Source organism: Nannospalax galili, unplaced genomic scaffold (assembly GCF_000622305.1).
Source record: "Nannospalax galili isolate Female #2095 unplaced genomic scaffold, S.galili_v1.0 scaffold1640, whole genome shotgun sequence".
Lineage (NCBI taxonomy): Eukaryota > Metazoa > Chordata > Mammalia > Rodentia > Spalacidae > Nannospalax > Nannospalax galili.
Window position 1 is genome coordinate 852421 of NW_008346098.1, and position 17677 is coordinate 870097.

The 17677-nt window shown below is 45.6% G+C and overlaps 1 protein-coding gene across 1 annotated transcript; it reads left to right on the plus strand.

The window, feature by feature from the left end:
• Positions 1 to 10082: 10082 nt before the first annotated feature.
• LOC103741707 (sperm motility kinase-like) lies at positions 10083 to 15188 on the plus strand. The gene is made up of 4 exons (XM_008842624.1): positions 10083 to 10266; positions 10329 to 10875; positions 11146 to 11768; positions 15070 to 15188. The coding sequence occupies exons 1-4, from the start codon at positions 10083 to 10085 to the stop codon at positions 15186 to 15188; spliced, it is 1473 nt and encodes a 490-aa protein (XP_008840846.1).
• Positions 15189 to 17677: the final 2489 nt, after the last annotated feature.

Here is a 17677-nt window from a genome sequence, read left to right on the forward strand (position 1 = left end):
CTGGAACTCACTATGTAGACCAGGCTGGCCTTGAACTCAGAGATCCACCTGCCTCTGCCTCCCAAGTGCTGGGATTAAAAGCATGCGCCACTGCATCTGGCCCATTTTTTAAAAATAATTAAGTGCAGTTTAAACTCTTTATTTCTGTTGCTTCTTACTTCTTTTGTTATTATAGAGATACCTTAGTGTATTTTCACTATACAATATAAAACATCATGGTGAAATTTACATACATATGGCTGTATTTTGGTATCTCTTCCTATGTCCCTAAGCATCCCATTTTGGGGGTCCACCTTCTTTCCATACATAGGCCATATCATGTCGTCAGTTGTCCTGAGGACTAAAAACATTTGGGCTTAAGGAGGGGGACTGGTGTGTCTATTTGTGAGTTAGGCTTCCGGAAACACTTCACCTTCTTCTGTCTGTCTATCTGTAACTGTCCTTTCATATCCTCTTCTCTGGGGCAATTATGAAACTCTCCCATTTGTCCAAGTTAGTGTGGCCTCAGGGGCGCAGCAGGTGGAGCTGATAATGTATTGAAGCAAAGGATCAAATCTGTGCCCTCAGCTCTGCTAGCTAAAGAGGTCAAAGAACATGTCAAGGAACAAATCTTGCCAAGTACTGGAATCATCCATCCAGTGCTCCATAGACACTGAGGTCTCCCCCTGAAGAATATGGGGAGAAATTTGACTCACAAAGACAGTATGACCCAAATTTTCCAAGCATAGACTTCAGTAGATCTCTGTCCTCTAACAACCTGTCTTCTAGTTTGTTCTGGGAGAGGCAGTGGGAATCTGAATCTTCAGGGCCCAGGACAAAGTCCAACAAGGTCATTTTTGGTTTTTCAAGGTGTTGATCACGTGGGAGGGCTCATCTTCTGTCACCTTCAAAAGTCTAGAATCTGATGAGGGATTTGGAAAGGGGGTCCCCTTCCACTGCAGGAGAGAAAACTGCTCTTTCCATTGTGTCACTGTTGGGCTTCCTAGGATTACCAGCCTGTGCTTACCTATGGCAATGTGTAGGGAGGTTTGTCTCTGGGTGGTATGGAAGATTTTAGTAACAAAGAATGTCATTTTGATCCTCTTGTGAACTTCCATGCAGTTTGCTTGCAGTGTCCTGTAGAGCTGGATCTGGGTGGTTTGAATGGGGTCTGTTTCTAGTGCAAAACTGATAGCAATGATAAATTTTTGAAATACTGGAAACTTAGAACATATAAAAATCAAAAACAGTCTTTGCTTTTGACTTTGATTTTTCTTTTCGGTGTGATGAGAGAGGGTCTCATGAGCACAGTCTGGATTCAACATCACCAAGGATGACCTGAACTGAGGAGTGTCCTGCCTCCACCTTCCTAGTTTTAGTCATCGTCATTCAAGCACCTTTATGAGAGACTGCTTGAGTTCTGACCTAATATCCATCAGCTGAATGTGAAGAACTGCCCTCAGGCTGGCATGGCTAGTGCTATCTTCTTTAGTTATGTGGTGTAATGTGTGGATGTGTGCCACTCCAAGTCCTTGTTGCAACTTCATGCCTATGCAACTGTCCTGAGATCTGGGGACTCAGGAGCCCCACAGAACTGCCATCAGAGCAGAATGTGTGGCCTTTAGAAAAGAGTTTGGGGGCTGGAGAGATGGCTCGGTGGATGAGAGCACTGGCTGCTCTCGCACAGGACTTGGGTTCAGTTCCTATCATCCGAATAGTGGCTAAACACCTGGGGTAACTCCAGTTAAGGGGATCCAGTCCTCTTTGGCCACTACAGGCATGCTCTACTTCCACATACATAAACATGTAGGCAAAACATTCACACACATAAATGATGAAAAAATTAAAAACTTTAAAAAAGAGCTTGAAGTCCAAGCCATTCCTTGTTCATATGGGAACACACAGAAAATGCCAGGTTAGAGTTAACAAGCAGCTCTTGATGCACCATGAATCTCCTGGAACCTTGATCCTGCCTTGCCAACCTCCTGGAATACAGCCAATCAATTTCTACTGCTTATGAGTGACAGAAATAAGGCATTTTTCTTGAGTGCAGAAGATCCTGGGATGCCAGGTTAGGCTCCATTTCCCACAACTGTAGCAAGGAAGTTGGTGTCCTCTATAGGACTGTGGTAGACAAGTCATTTCTTGATCATTTTGTACTGAACTACCCACTGTCTTCTGAGTACCTGGGTTCCAGGTGAGAAGCCTCATGGTGGTCTAATAGGGATTATGTCATGAATGAAGCCTTCTTCCTCTCAGTCCCATAGAGGTTAGTAACATGTCTTAGGCTTTTTCAAAAACAGAGCATTGTGGCACAGTAGTCCATGTCAGTCAGGGATCACTAGCCATTTCTAATCAATCCAATTCTAAAGAAAAAGCACTATTTTGAGTGTGATATGATGAATTCTGTAATCCAAACATTAAGACACTGTATAGAGTCCAAGTGAAATGTGAAGAACTCTATTTGCCTACTAGCTCGTGGATATCAGTATCCCTAATCCAGTGAAATACAATGCCTACTGTATTCCTTGTTAGTCTACTTCTATCATTATGAAAAAGAACAGGGTCCTTGCTGTGGTTTGGTTGTCAAATGTCCCCTAAAGAATCAAGTGTTGGAGCCGTTTGGAGGATATTGTGGAATCCTCAAGGGTTGAGGAATCCTTGAGGATTCCAATGTTAGGAAAAAGGTTACCTGAGGGCCTAAGGGACTGCCATCTCGGTGTGTTGTGCCCAGTTCACGAGACCCCAAAGACCACCAAGGAGCTGACCGATAAAAATACAGAAGGGTTCTTGTATTGTTACAAGCTCAAGCTTGGGCCCACTCTGCCACCAACCTAGCAGATCTCAGAAGTGAGACCCCTTGCTTTGGGAGACAGAGGTTTTTATGTTTATTTTAGCAAGTTCAGCAAGTAGGGGAGTAGGGGGTCTCCAGCCTGGCAAGCATCTGATTGGTTGAAGACCAGTGTCAAACCATAAACTGCTGGCTTTAGGAAATCTGAAAACATTTGGACTTTTAGTACTTTTCGGTCCCTGGTTAATTGACCGTTGGTGGGGGAGTTGTTCTTTATCTGTTTTAAGTATACTTTTTTTTGTGTGGTTTTTTTCCTGGAACAGGATTCAGGATTGGGTCAGTCCCATGGAGGTTTTATCCAAGATGGAATCACTCAGGTCTCTCATTCCCCCTTCTGACTAGTACCTTGGGGGCCCAATCATGGGCACTCCCTCATCTCATGTTTTTTATTACCCAGACTTTGGAGGGACTGATAGTGGATTCGCATTCTCATTAGCTGTATAGCTCTCAGCCATTCTTTTATAAAAACTATTAATTTATTTAAAATGCAAGGTCTAAAAGTCAAGAGCATAATCAGAATGAGGAGGGGTCCGAATAAGGTTGAAATCAAAGTGGTCAACCAAGGGGAGCTATTGAACCAGGATTTAAACCATTGTTGTTTAGCCTTATATTCATTCTCTCTTTAAGCCAGACTGTTTTTTTTTTAACCTTGGCCAGAGATTTCTTGATGACCCCAGAGTGATCTACATAAAAACAACACTCTTCCTTAAGGGAAGAACAGAGGCCTCCCTGCTGCAAAAACAACAGGTCTAAGCCTCTCCTATTCTGCATAACCATTTCTGCCAAGGAGGTTAGGGATAATGGGAGGGGGCATTCCAAACATGATCTCAAAGGGGGTTAATCCCATCTGGTAAGGGGAGTTACACACTCGATAGAGTGCGAATGGAAGGAGAGTCACTCAGTCACCACCAGTCTCTAAGGTTAATTTAGTTAAGGTCTCTTTTAGAGTTTTATTTTTTCTACCTGTCCTGAACTCTGCGGTCTATAAGAACAATGTAGTTTTTAATCAATCCCCAGAACTATGGCCAGACTCTGACTTACCTTGGACACAAAAGCCGGTCCATTATCTGACCCTATCTGTGGAAAGCCGTACCTGGGGAGGATGTCTTCCAACAGTTTCTTTGTCACCATTTGAGCCATTTCATGTTTAGTAGGAAAGGCTTCAGTCCATCCTGAGAAAGTATCTACAAAGACTAGCAAATAACAGTATCCGTACCTACCAGGTTTTACCTCAGTGAAATCCATTTCCAAATAGGCTCTAGGTTTTCTCCTTCGAAGCCTGATTCCTGGGTTTCTAATATTTGGCACCGCATTAGTGAGTTGGCAAGCTTTACAGCCATTGACAATGTCATCCTTGATTTTTACTTCGGCATGTCGAATTAAGTCCTGCATCCTCTTGATGCCCATGTGGGAAGAACGGTGTATTTTTGCCAACATTTGTTTTCTAAATTTTTTCGGGGGATCAGCTTTTCTTCTGTTGACCTCTACCATCCTTTTAGGCATTGGGTCCTCAGCAGTCCCTTTATCCATTTTAGGTACTCCCCAGTGTATTTGGGCTTTTGGGGGAGGTTTGGGGTCACCTGCGTCAATTAGTGTGGTGACCAAGATTGCATTAATTTGGAGGGAAGCTTATTTAGCAACCTGATCTGCTCAATTGTTTCCTTGGGAAATCGGATTGTCCCCTTTTTTGATGACCTTGGCAGTGGATAATTGCCAATTTTCTTGGCAGCCAGAGAGCCTTTAGCAATGTTAGGATTTTTTTTTTTTTTTAATTTTTGACAGTCTTTCCCTCTGCTAATAAGCCCTGTTTCCGATATATTGCCCCATGAATGTGCACAGTGGCAAAGGCATATTGGCTGTCCATATACACATTAAGCTTTTTGTCCTTTTTTAATACCAGTGCCTTAGTTAGGGCAATAAGTTCAGCCTTTTGGGCCAAAGTGCCAGTGGACAGAGGCTCTGCCCAAATGATGCTGATTAATGATACTACAGCTGCCCCTGCATACCTCTTGCCGTCCTGGACAAAGCTGGTCCCATCAGTGAACCAGGTTACTTCAGCATCAGATAATGGGGTATCTCTCAAATCTGATTGGGTACCGTGGACATGAGCCAGGATTCTGGCAAAATCATGCAGTGGGGCATCCAAGTCTGGGTCCGGCAAGAGCATAGCTGGATTCAGGGCAACTGGTACCTGGAAGGTGATTCTAGCAGGATTAAGAAGTAATGCCTGATAATGAGTTATATGGGTGTTACTTAGCCATCTGTCCAGGGGCTGCTTTAAAACTCCTTTGATTGCATGTGGTGTGGTAATGGTCAAGTTCTGGCCCAAAGTCAGTTTGTCAGCATCTTTTACCAGTAGTGTTTTTTGTTTTTTTTTTCTGAGTATATAGCCCAAGTATTGGACCTATTGTTTGCATAGTTGGGCCTTTTTAGCAGAGTCCTGATAGCCCAGGCTTCCCCACATCTGGAACAGGCATTCTGTGCCATCCATGCAAGCCTCTTGGCTGTCTGCTGCCACAAGTAGGTCATCCACATACTGCAAGAGACTCCTTTCCCCAACGCTGTCTCAGATGCCTCTGCCAGTTCTCTGGATCCACAGTGGCAGCCAGCAGGATCCTTGCCAGGCCTTTGTTTTGCTTCCTTTCTGCTTTTATCTATTTTTTCTCTGTACTATTTCTATTATTGTACACTTTTTTGGCCACAGTTATTAAATTCCTTAAGCCCTTTTTACCCAATCTCTCTACTCTTTGGAGCTTTTTTATATCTGGAGCCTACTGGTTAACAAAAGCCATGGCCACTGCCACTAAGTTATCTTTGGCCTCCAGGTCTAATGGAGTATACCTGTGGAAGGCATCTGTTATTCGCCCTAAGAACACAACTGGACTTTTATTTAGTTCCTGACTAATATTGTGTGCCTTTGCCAAATTAGTTGGCCTACGAGCAGCCACTTTGAGACCTGCCAACAGAGCCTGGCAGTAAAACAGAAGCCTCCCCTTAACTTATGCAGTATTATAATTTTAATCAGGCTGGGTCAGTGGATAGGCAGCGTCAATCAGTGTCGGGTCAGTAGTAGGGACACCAGTATTGCCAGGAATTAACTTCCTGGCTTCTATTTGGATACATTCCCTTTTCTCTGTGGTAAACAGGACCTGTAATAATTGATGACAATCATCTCAAGTGGGTTGGTGTGTGAATAAGACAGTTTCTAATAAATTAATAAGCTCCTTAGGATTTCCAGAAAAGGGAGCAGTCTGGGTTCTCCAGTTGTAAAGGTCACTAGTGGAGAATGGTCAATAGTGATGGGGGCTGGTTGCCAGCCTCATGTGCGGGGCTGGTGACTCTGAGGGGTAGAACAGTAGAGTCTGGATCCTCCAGTGTTGCTGCCCTTCTACTCCTAGTCCCCTGAGCTGGTCCCCCCTGTGCCTTGAAGAATCTGGCACCAGGGGTGCCAGGTCCAGAGGGGGTACCTACTGTGGAGGAGGTGGATAAGGAGGGGGAAGAAAAATTAGATCTTCTTTGCTGCCCTGTAAGACATACCCAGTACTGATGGTTTGGTTTCAGGCTTAGGTGCTTTCTGGGCTGTTCTGCAGCTGTCAGCACCTCAGTTTTCTGTAAAGGAAGAAAAGACTTGACCCAAGGAGGGGAGTTATTAACTGAATCTCCCTGGACCATTATGTATGATATTTGATCCAAGTGTCCCATACGTGGTTGAAGAATAATTTTCTCAACTGCATTAATGACAGCAGGATCAAAGGTCCCCGCTGAGGGCCATCCCACATTGAAAGTGGGCCATTCAGACCTGCAGAAAGTAGTTTATCCTTCCTGACAACAACAGAAAGGTTATGGCCTCTAGTCTTAACCTCTCCAAAATGTGTAAGAACCAGGTCCAGGGGTGTAGAGGGAGTCGGAGTCTGTTCCATTGCATCCATCTCAGTCACAGAGAAATAGACAACCAAAGACAAAGCAGAGAGCCAGAAAGACACACAGAAGGCCAAGTAGCAAATTCCCCCACTGGTGCGGAAGAGAAACTGAAAGTAGGATAGTGGCGAACTGCCATGCCGCAGGAGTGACCCGCCTTATCGTTTTACAGGAATCAACAGAGTACACGGGCCCTCCGTCCCCTCTGCCAGGGTCTGGAATGTCTTCCAGACCTCTGTGGTCATGGTCGTCCAGCGCATCCACTCTAACTGCTCCTGACCACACTGTTCACAAGTTTGCCTCAAGGCTCAGGACAAAAGCTGGGACAGACACAGACAGGCACAACTAGAAACAAACAGACACTTACTGGCCAGCCAGGAACCCTCTGGTTTGGGGGTCCTGGGGCAGGGGGGCGTCTTGTGGATCCCAGATGAGCCCCCAAGATGTTGTGCCCAGTTCACGAGACCCCAAAGACCACCAAGGAGCTGACCGATGCAAATACAGGAGAGTTCTTTTATTGTTACAAGCCCAAGCTTGGGCCCACTCTGTCACTGACCTAGCGGATCTCAGAAGTGAGACCCCTTGCTTTGGGAGACAGAGGTTTTAATAGGTCTATTTTACCAAGTTCAGCATGTAGGGGAGTGGGGTCTCTAGCCTGGTAAGCATCTGATTGGTTGCAGCCCAGTGTCAAACCATAAACTACTGGCTTTAGGAAATCTGAAAAGACATTTGGACTTTTAGTACTTTTCAGTCCCTGGTTAATTGACCATTGGTGGGGGAGTTGTTCTTTACCCATTTTAAGTATACTTTTTTTGTGTGGTTTTTCCTGGAACAGGATTCAGGGCTGGGTCAGTCGTCCCATGGAGGTTTTATCCAAGATGGAGTCACTAAAGTCTCTCAGGTGTAACCAGCTTCCTCAAGTCCCTACTGAGGCAGTGACCAGCCTCTTCCACAGCTATGTCTTCCCTGTTGTTATGAGCAGAAAGTGAGGAAGACCAGTGGGGCTTTTATCCAGCTGTGATTGTTCTGTTTCTTGCTCTAATCTCACAAGATGGCATTCTGAGGAAGGACAGGCTCTGTTTCCCACAACTGCAGCAAAGAAGTTGGTGTTCTCTATAGGATTGTGGCAGACAGGTCATTTCTTGATCATTTTGTACTTAACAACCCACTGCTGAGATAGCTGCTGAATTTCTACATTAGTGAAGGATTTCACTTAGACTTTTTTGAGTTTGTTGGATCTACACATAGTGCACTTCATTCAAAGTTGGGTTTGTTTGAGGATTAGTATTTTGGTTCTGTTCCAATTATTTATTTACTTGTTTGTTCTTTGTTTGATCTGTGTTTGCATTTATCTTTATAAACTACCTCCCATTTCTCCCATTTTCATTTATCTTTGACATACTTTATTTTGATTAATTTCTCTTATTTTATTTCTTTTCTTAGTATGCACTGACTGTACAATATAAGGAGTTAGATTAGGACAATCCAATACATGCCTGTACTGGCCCTTGATCATACTAATCATTAACCAGCTCTATTTCACTTTTTCCAAACTGCTTCCCTTTCCACATTCTTAGCAGTCCCCATTTACATCCAGGACTTCCCTGTACAGTTAAATTCCACATGTGGGAGAAAACAAATGATACCTGAATTGGGTGACTGGCTTCCTGGGAAAGCAATCCTCTCCAGTTCCACCTGTTTTCCTGAAAGTGACAATATTCCATCTTCTTTTTGGCTGACTATGGGTTGACAATGGGACGCTTGCCCTCAATTCTGCTTCTGTGATGTACTGTTCGTGGGTTTACGCATGTGGAGCAATCCTTGAGTAGCTGTGTGAGCGTATCTTGATTCTGCAGTATAATTTTTAAATAGGTTGTGAAATTTGGTGTGGTGTATTAAATAGTCTCATTAAGAATTTTCACATCCATTTTTATCAAGGAAACGTATTGTTGGCACATCCAAGGTCTTTCTGATAACCAACTTTTGCTTCTTGGATCCTTCATTTTCTACTTTCAGTTGTCTAGTCATTACCAACTGCCAATTTCTGCATCTCTCCTAATTGGTTTCTGTGGCTGGAATAATGTATTCTGAAGAAAACTGACTTGGGGCCAGGTGTGGTGACACATGCCTTTAATCCCATCACCCAGGAGGCAGAGGCAGGTGATCTCTGAGATGGAGGCCTGCTATGTTCTACATAGCGAGTTCTTGGCCAGCTGGGGCTACAGGGAGACCTTGTCTCAAAAAGGCCAAAAGAGTGACTTGGGAAGCAAAGGATGTACTTGGCTTACAGCTCACAGTCTATCATCAAGGGAAGCCAAGGCAGGAGCTCAGGGCTTGAACTTGGAGGCAGCAGCTAAAGCACAGACCACAGTGCAAAGCTGCTTACTGGCTTGCTCCTCTGGACTGTGCTCAGTCTGCTTTCTTATATAACCCAGCACCACCTGCCCAGGGCTGGCACCACCCAGAATTGTCTGGGCCTGTCCATGTCCACTAGTACTCAGCTTACAACCAGGTCCACAGGCCAATCTGATAGAGGTCATTAGTCAGTTGAAGTTACCTCTTCCTAGGTATTTCAGGTTGACAACACAAACTAACCATGACAGTGTCCTCACTTAGTCTTGATAGGTCATCAAGTTAGTATTGGTTTTCCAGAATGAGTTTGCAATGGCTCCTTCCCTGTCTGTTTTATGGAATACTTGGAGGAGCATCAATATTTGTTCTTTAAACATCTGGTATAATTAGTCAGTGTCTCAATGTGGTTATGAGCTTTCCTGTGTTCAGAGAGTCTTATTAAGGCTTCAAAATTGTTTATTATTGATCATTTTGGTGTTTTATAAGCTCTCAGTTGTTTTGAAGGTCATGTATTAACAGAAGTTTGTCCAATAATTCCAGAATCTCCTCTTCCCTGGGAGGCTACTTTTCATATTCCCTACTGACTCTCCGGGTTTCGACGGCATCAGTTGTAATGTCAGCCTTTTCTGATTCTGATATTATTTATGCTTCTCTCAGCATTACGTGAGGCGAGGGTTTGCCACACCCATGATCTTTCCAATAACCAACTTTTGGTTCCTGCGTCCTTCATTTTCTACTTTCCATTGTCTAGTCATTACCAACTTCCAGATCTCTGTTCTGCTTCCTGTCTCCTGTCTTGGAGTTGTTTGGTCTCACCCTCCTGTGCCTTTGAGGTGCTTCAGGAGGTGGTGTGAGATGTGTCTGATTTTTGATGTAGAAATTTAGGCCTATAAAATCTCTCACAGGCATGCCCTTAATATTTTAGGTTTTCTTTTCTTTTTTTTTTTTTTAATTCTGGAGGTGAGGTTGTTTCTAATCCATCATGGAGCGGGACATGAAGGCCTGTTCTCCTGTTGATGAGATCTACAGCACAAATTATAAAATGGTGATGACCCTTGGTAGAGGACATTTCGCAGAAGTCAAACTTGCTTGCCATATTCCCACAGTCAACTGTGTTGCTGTTAAAATCCTTAGAAAGAACAAGGAGAATGCCTCCTTTATGGCCAGTGAGATCAATATTATGAAAGACCTATGTCATCCTAACATCATTAGGCTTTTTACGTGGTAGAAACCAGAGACAGCACCTACATGGTAATGGAGCTTGCTTCAGAGGGAGAGCTGAGGATGCACATCCTTGAATGGGGCTCTCTACCGGACCAGGAGACCCAACGGTGGTTTAGCCAGATACTATGTGCAGTACAGTACTGCCATAGCAACAGCATTGTGCACAGGGATATAAAGGCCGAAAACATCCTGGTTGATGGCAGGGGAAATGCCAAGTTGAGCAATTTGGGTCTGGCAGTTAAAGTCCAACCTGGGGAGAGGATAGTGGATTTTCATGGCACTCTGCCCTACTGTGCTCCCAAACTCTTTGGGACAGAGCCATACGATGGCTATCCCATAGGCAGCTGGAGCCTGGGAGTGCTCCTTTTCATTATGGTCTCTGGAGACTTCCCATTCGGAGCTTCTCCTCCTGCAGAAGTAAGGCGGCAGGTCCTGGCTGCCAACATCAGCATTCCTAGTTACATCTCCCTTGATATTTTCACTGTCATCATTGAACTGCTGATCATTCACCCTGGCAGAAGGCCCACTGCTGACCAAATCATGGAGGGATGGTGAGGCATGTTCACCACCAACTTGCAGACAGACTCCGGAAGGCCCATCTGGCCTAAGCATTGTCAGGGCCATGAAGATCATAGGGTATGAACCCGAGGAAATCAGCCAGTCTCTCAGATACCAGAAATACAACCAGGTCATGGCAACATACCTGATTCTGCAGCACCAGGCACCCTGGGGAGACTGAGTGACCATCAGGCAAAGAAAGCTCTGGCAGGCAGGTGTTGCTGTCACCCTGACAGATCTTCACACCTTCCCTGTGCCCAAAGGAGAACTTCTGAGCCTGTTTTTCCCACCTTTGACTTCCCACCTGAGCCCCAGGAGGAGGAGGAGGAGGAGGAAAAGATCTCCAAACAGGGTGGTAGAAGGCATAGCATGCCTGCCATCCTGTGCTGCCAACCCAAGAAGACCCGCCCCCAACACCTATCCAATCAGGGTTCTGATGTGGACGATTCCCTTCTAAGCAGCAATCTAGACATCAGTGAGAAATTAACATATTCCAAGATGGGGCTCTATGGCAGCCTGGCTGTAGACAGTCAGCCATCCTCTCCTCTGAGGCCACACCAGGGTGTGACTGCCAATCATACAGATGAGGGCACATCCTGCTGCTTGTCCTCATTGGAAACCAATATCTCCTGGGATGTGTCCCAGGGTGTCACCCCGAGAGGCTCCTTCATCGGGGATATGTCATCAGAAGTTAACAGCACTGCTGGCCAGCCTCAGAGTGCAACCACATCTTTCCCTCGAAGCTGTTGCCTGGGCTGGAAGGGTGTGAAGAAGACAATGATGAATTGTCTCAGATGCCTCTGTTGCTGCCTGCCGCCCGAAGGAGACGCTCCACCTCTGGTAACAACCAGGCTCCAAGGGACCATGGGGTCAGCCACAGAAGCAGGTAGGTGGGTGGTCAGGATGCACTGGTGCTCTTCATTCCAGCTCTGCTTTTCCTATCATCCTGTGCAAGTGACCAATGGTCATTGCACTTACTCGGAGAGTGTCACTTAGCACATCTCTCACCTCAGGATGACCAGTCCCACAGAGTGCCCCCAAGTGGAACCTGGAGAATTTTCCCTAGTAGTACACACTAGAGAATGTTGTCCAGAGGCATGCAGGGATGGAGGATTGGTTTGCCAAAAGGAGCCAAGATTCTTTGGAGAACCATTTGGGGAGTTGTGGGACAGCAGGCCATCCTCTATATTGAAAGTTACTGAGAACCCCCTTCCAGTGTCTTTCTGCTTTGAAGTGCTGAAGGGGAAAATCCCCAGTTCCAGGGCTCCTGAGCCATGGGATGGGGTCAGCCTGGCGGAGAAGTGAACAGCCACATGAGGAAGCCAGGCTGGATGTCCAAGTGGCTGGGAGGCCACAGGCCAGGCAGGAGGCCTTTGACCTGTACAGGAAACATGGGACACACCACTGCACACCTATACAGGTAAAATCCCAGGCAGGAGGTTCTGGCTTTCAGAAGGACTTTGATCAGGGGAAGGCCCTGAGCTGCCCTGGGATGAGAAGGTCCTGTTCTCACTCCTGGCTCAACATCAAAGTCTGTCTGTGGAGTCATGGCTATCCTTCCTTTCATGTTTCTTAGTGGGGAACAGGGTCTTCCTCAGGTGCAATGACTCTCTCCAGGCAGGTAATTCTGAGTCAGCCACATCTACATGCCTTGCCACAAGATGGCTTCCAGCTTTGAGGTTACAGTCTCCAAGCAGCCCTGTGGGAGTCCTCTGAAGGACAGCCTCCTCTTTCATTTCAAAGACCTGGGAAGATGCATGGCTGCTTACAAGACAGGAGACCTCAGACCCCACACAGAAGGAAGCTTCGGAAAATCTCAGCTGGGCAGTGTCCTCAAGGAAACCTGTGTATCCTCCCTCTACCCATTCCACTCTGTAACTGACACCTTCCTCCCCTTCCCCCTCCCCCTCCCCCTCCAGGTTTGCTCCATCCAGTCCATTCAGCCTCCACATGCACACTGAGATCCCAACACCTTGAGAACAACCACATACCACACAATGAGGAGTGGTGTGTTTCCAGACCAACATCAAATTAAGAGACACTTTTGAGGAGGGAGCACCTGCTCTGGGCCTGCCTAGGTTTGCTCCATTCAGTCTCCACATGCACACCGAGATCCAGACACCTTGAGAACAACCACATACCACACAATCAGGAGCAGTGTGTTTCTGGCCCAACATCAAATTAGAGACACTTCTGAGCAGGGAAGCACATGCTCTGGGCCTGCCTCGGGCCCAGCATGGCAGGGCTCTACTCAGAGTCTTTGCTCAGCTGTATAAAACCATAAAGTCTCTTTCAGTTTCCAAAGCCTGTTCAGGTTCTGAGTATCCACATGTAAACAATCCTTGGCCATCCTTTAGGTACCTTTGATAAAGCCTTCCCTGTCCATCCAACAATCACGTTGGTAAGATCTAATGTCATGTTCCTTCTCCAGATTATAGCAAGCTGTGTCACAGCCTGAAACACACAGATGCCTGTGTGATGGACATGGATGATCTCCCTGTTCACCTGCCTTTCTGTTTTGAACTTGTGGGAGCAAGAGTTCAGGCTTTTTCATGTATCAGGACATTTTCCATTTTCAACAGTATATCTAAGTATCATCTTACCACTTTGAGAACAAGTCCAGGTACTTTACCTACTTCTGTCCTCTGAAAGTGACAGAACAGACATTTACTTCAAAATCTGACAAGATAGTAACCGATTCCACTGTGTTCCAGGACAAGCACCCTAGGACTGCATGTGCCCCAGCTTGTCCTCAACAACTATGCGAATGTCATCCTCAGTATGCTTGCTGGGCTCCAGGCCCTCGGACAGGTTGGCCTACTGAGGTTAACCATGAGACTCTTCTGAAGGGAACTGGGTCAGTTTGAGTCAAAGAATCAGACTGACACTGAGTTCCCTTGATGAAAAAGATGTTGTTCCCCTGCCCTCAATTCACTGGAATATAGAGATGCTAAAAGGTCTCTCTCTCTCTCTCTCTCTCTCTCTCTCTCTCTCTCTCTCTCTCTCTCTCTCTCCCCTTTCTGTCTCTCTCCCTCTCTCTCTCTCTCTCTCTCTCTCTCTCTCTCACACACACACACACACACACAAATTATCTACACAATATCTATATTTTGCCAATCTGGCCGCTTCTAACACTTTACTCCTCACTATTGATTTTCTCTCAATTTCATTCTCACCTCCAGTTCTTCTGTTTGGTTTTGGCCAAAGCACGTGACTCTTATTCTCCTAGGGATGCTCTAATTGTCTGCTCTCACTACCAGGTGTCCATTTGCTGCCTGTTTTTAAACAGGTTTTCTGTATATACTACAGACTGACCTGGAACTGTTCATCCTATGGCCTCAGCTACTGAATGCAGGGAATGCAGCTAGGTACCCAGGCTTAGCATGTTTTTTTAAACTTTCTATGTGGCTGAGGATGACCTGGTCTGTCTCTACTTCCCACAGCTGGAATCCACTAAACCTTTTTGATGTGATGCTGGGGCTCACACACAGGGATTCCTGCATGCTGGACAAGAATTCTCCCAACTGAGTTATTATATGTGTAGCCGTATCCTTTTTATTTTATTTTATTTTTTTAACACTGGATTTCATACCACTCAGTCTACACTGGGACTTAGCACGCAGCAGTGGTAGATGCTGAATTCCTGAACCTCTTGCTTCTGCTCTCCCTGGTCCTGATTTAGAGGTCAGCACCACTCACCACGTCTTTTTTTTTTTTTTTTTTTTTTTTAGTCTTTTGAGACAAGGTCTCCTGAGTGCTGGGATTAAAGGCCTACGCCACCATGCCTGGCCTCAAGCTTTCTTTAAGGAACCAGAGGATGACCCCTTGCCAACTTGACACACAAACACATCACTATTAAACCATAACCTTTCCATTTCTTGTCCCTAAGACATGATGTTAACATTAATATCACAACATAAGACAGTACAACCTTAAAATCTCCATAATCCTTAAAAAATCCAAACACTTAAAAGTCATAGTCTCTTTTAAAAGTCTCTTAATTGTGGGCTTCTGTAAAATCCAAAACAATCACTGTCTTATTTCAAAGGGAAGAATCGGGCACACCTAAGCAAAACCAAAGTCCAGCAAAGTAGCTCAAGGCTGGACATTTGGGATTCACTCAGCAGTGGGCAGCGTTGGAGCAATGGAGAAGGGACACTGTGCCTCCCACTCCACCCTATCTCCAGGAACATCAGAGTCTCTAGACAGTGGTTCCCGGGGCTTTCACCTGTGCAGCCAGGATGAAAGGATGTTCCGGCATGCAGTCCTCACGTCAGCTTTGTCTGACCTCTGTGCAACAGTGTGAAAAAAAGAACAAAAGACACAAGAACAGCTCACACTAGGGAGCTGATGGGATCCAGACAGTCTGAGCCTCACCTACTGTTTGAGCGTTTCCTCAGTTCACCCTTTGGGCAGGCTCCCACCTCTCAGAGTTAGCTAGTTCTAGGGAGTTCTTGGAGTTTTCTTTACAGTAGATGCCAGAGTCTGAGTAGTGGTACATGCCTGTCATCCCAGGACTCAAAACCCTTAGGCAGGAGGATAGTCACAAGAGCAAAACCAGCCTGAGCTACATCGTGAGTTCCAGTCTAGTTTGAGCATCTCACTCTACCAAACAAAGAACAAAATCAGCACAACTAGGGCCAGAGCTCAGTTGTGCACAGCACACCCAGGTCACTCACTTGGCACTTCCCCAGCATGGAACACAATTGGAAGTGTGGTCCGTGCCTGTCATCCCCACACTGGGTGGTGAACACAAAAGGATAGGCATTCAAGGCTAGACTGTGATACAGGACACTCTTCGTTAAACACAATCCTCCACCGAAAGCCTCAATGTTAAAATTAGAGAAAGTATGCAACTCAGAAAAACCTGTATTTCAGGCTGGAGAGATGGCTCAGCGATTAAGAACACTGGTTATTCTTGCAGAAGGCCCGGGTTCGAATCCCAGCACCGACATGTCAGCTAACAACTGTCCATAACTCCAGTTCCAGGAGATCTGACAGCTTCTTCTGTCCTCCACAGGCATTGTAGGACATGGGTACCATCGCCTACACACAGGCAATACATGTGTACATGTGAAATAAAAAGTGAAAAAAAAAGAATTAAAAGAAATTAAAACAAAACAAAACAAAACAAAACCCTTGTATTTCTCATGAATCAGAATCCCTGTGTGGTGAGAAGGAAAGAGGGCCTCTGGTTACTCTGTGGTTCATGGCTGGAACAGGACTGAGCACAGGGCACACCCAGCATGCATAGCAGTGGGGGAGAGTGCTTTGCTGGTCCTATGGAAGGCAGAGGAAAAAAAGGGATTGCAGAGCAATTAGGACCCCCCTCTACCCCCATTTGGGCCAGTTCAGGAGGGGATGGAGGCTGCTGGCTTTGTATCAATCAGAAACTATCCCCCTGTGCTGACCCTTTGTGGTGGCTCTACAACTCTGTGTCCCATGTCCTGGTTTTGCTGAAGCTTCTGCCTCAATTCATGCCTGGAGGAGGAAAATCCAGCTCCTTATTTTGGGGGGTTTTGTTTCTTTGTTTATTTGAGACAGCCTTGCACAATGTAGTCATAGCTGCCCTGGAACTCACTATGCAGACCAGGCTGGCACCATACTCAAAGATCCCCTGCCTCTGACTCCTAAGAGTTTTTATTTATTTTTAAATTTTTATTACTTTACTTTTTAAAAATTCTTTGGTCTTTTGGAAACAATGTCTCCCTGTAGCTCCAGCTGTCCTGGAACTCACTATGTAGACCAGGTTGGCCTTAAACTCACAGAGATCTGCGTGCCTCTGTCTCCCGAGTGCTGGGATTAAAGGCGTGTGTCACCACACCCAGTATTTATTTTCTATTTTTTTTATTTGTTTTTGATACAGGGTTTTTATATGTTGGAAAGTGCTGTTGGATATTATTATGTAACCCAGCATGGCCTCACACAGCAATCCTCCTGTCTTACCCTCCATAGTCTTGGGATTATGGTCTTGCACCACTCCACCCATCTAACTTGGGTTTGTTCTTCTTTCCTTCTTCTCCCATACATACAAGGAAGATAGAAACAAAGTTATCTTTCCAAGCTGAGCTACACAGGGGCTGTCATGGGAAGAGGTGGTATAGACACTGCTGTGCATGGCCCAGTCACTCTTGTAGAGAGATGACAGGCACCTCTGAGGCCCTCACTGGCTCCAGGCCAGTGAGAGATGCTGTGGATTGGCATTTGAACCTGGCCTGTGATCTCCACAGGTACTACACATGTGCAAAGCACACAGTGTAATCACATGTGAGTACACCTGCATGCAAACCTACAGTATGTGCATATACACGGATGTAAAAATAATGATCAATAAGAAGCACAAAGATAGTAAAAGCCCCTGATATCCCGTGGAAGACCTGGCCATGTTTCTGCAAGAGAAACCTAGTGGGGAAGGACAAAGAAAGCAATATAAGCCTGATGACGCTGAGGACACTGGGGGCTTGGGGTATATGTGGCAGCATCTACGGATGGTAGAGGACTTTCCAGAACATACATCTGGAACAAATGATTGACAGATCCAAGTAAGTCAAGACTTGGGTGTTTTCTTAATAGAGCTGAATCAGGTTTGCAGCTGCAGGACCAACAAGGTGCTCTCAGCATTGTGGGAGCCTGGATGTCAGGCCTCTACACAGCACAGGATCAAAGGTCTTTCAGAAGCCATGGAAAGGCAGCCCTGGGAAAGGGAGAGAAATGGCCACTGTGATCACTTCTCCTGACAGAAATCTTCCTCAGAAATGTAACTGCAGTATGTCTGCTCTATTTTGTATGTACTAC

What these genes read in the sequence shown, in the direction of transcription:
- LOC103741707 (XM_008842624.1), top strand. Translation starts at nt 10,083, where the DNA reads ATGGAGCGGGACATGAAGGCCTGTTCTCCTGTTGATGAGATCTACAGC. An exon ending in GAATGCCTCCTTTATGGCCA is followed by an intron (nt 10,267 to 10,328) that starts GTGAGATCAATA and finishes TTTACGTGGTAG; the next exon opens with AAACCAGAGACAGCACCTAC. An exon ending in GGGGTCAGCCACAGAAGCAG is followed by an intron (nt 11,769 to 15,069) that starts GTAGGTGGGTGG and finishes CCCTATCTCCAG; the next exon opens with GAACATCAGAGTCTCTAGAC.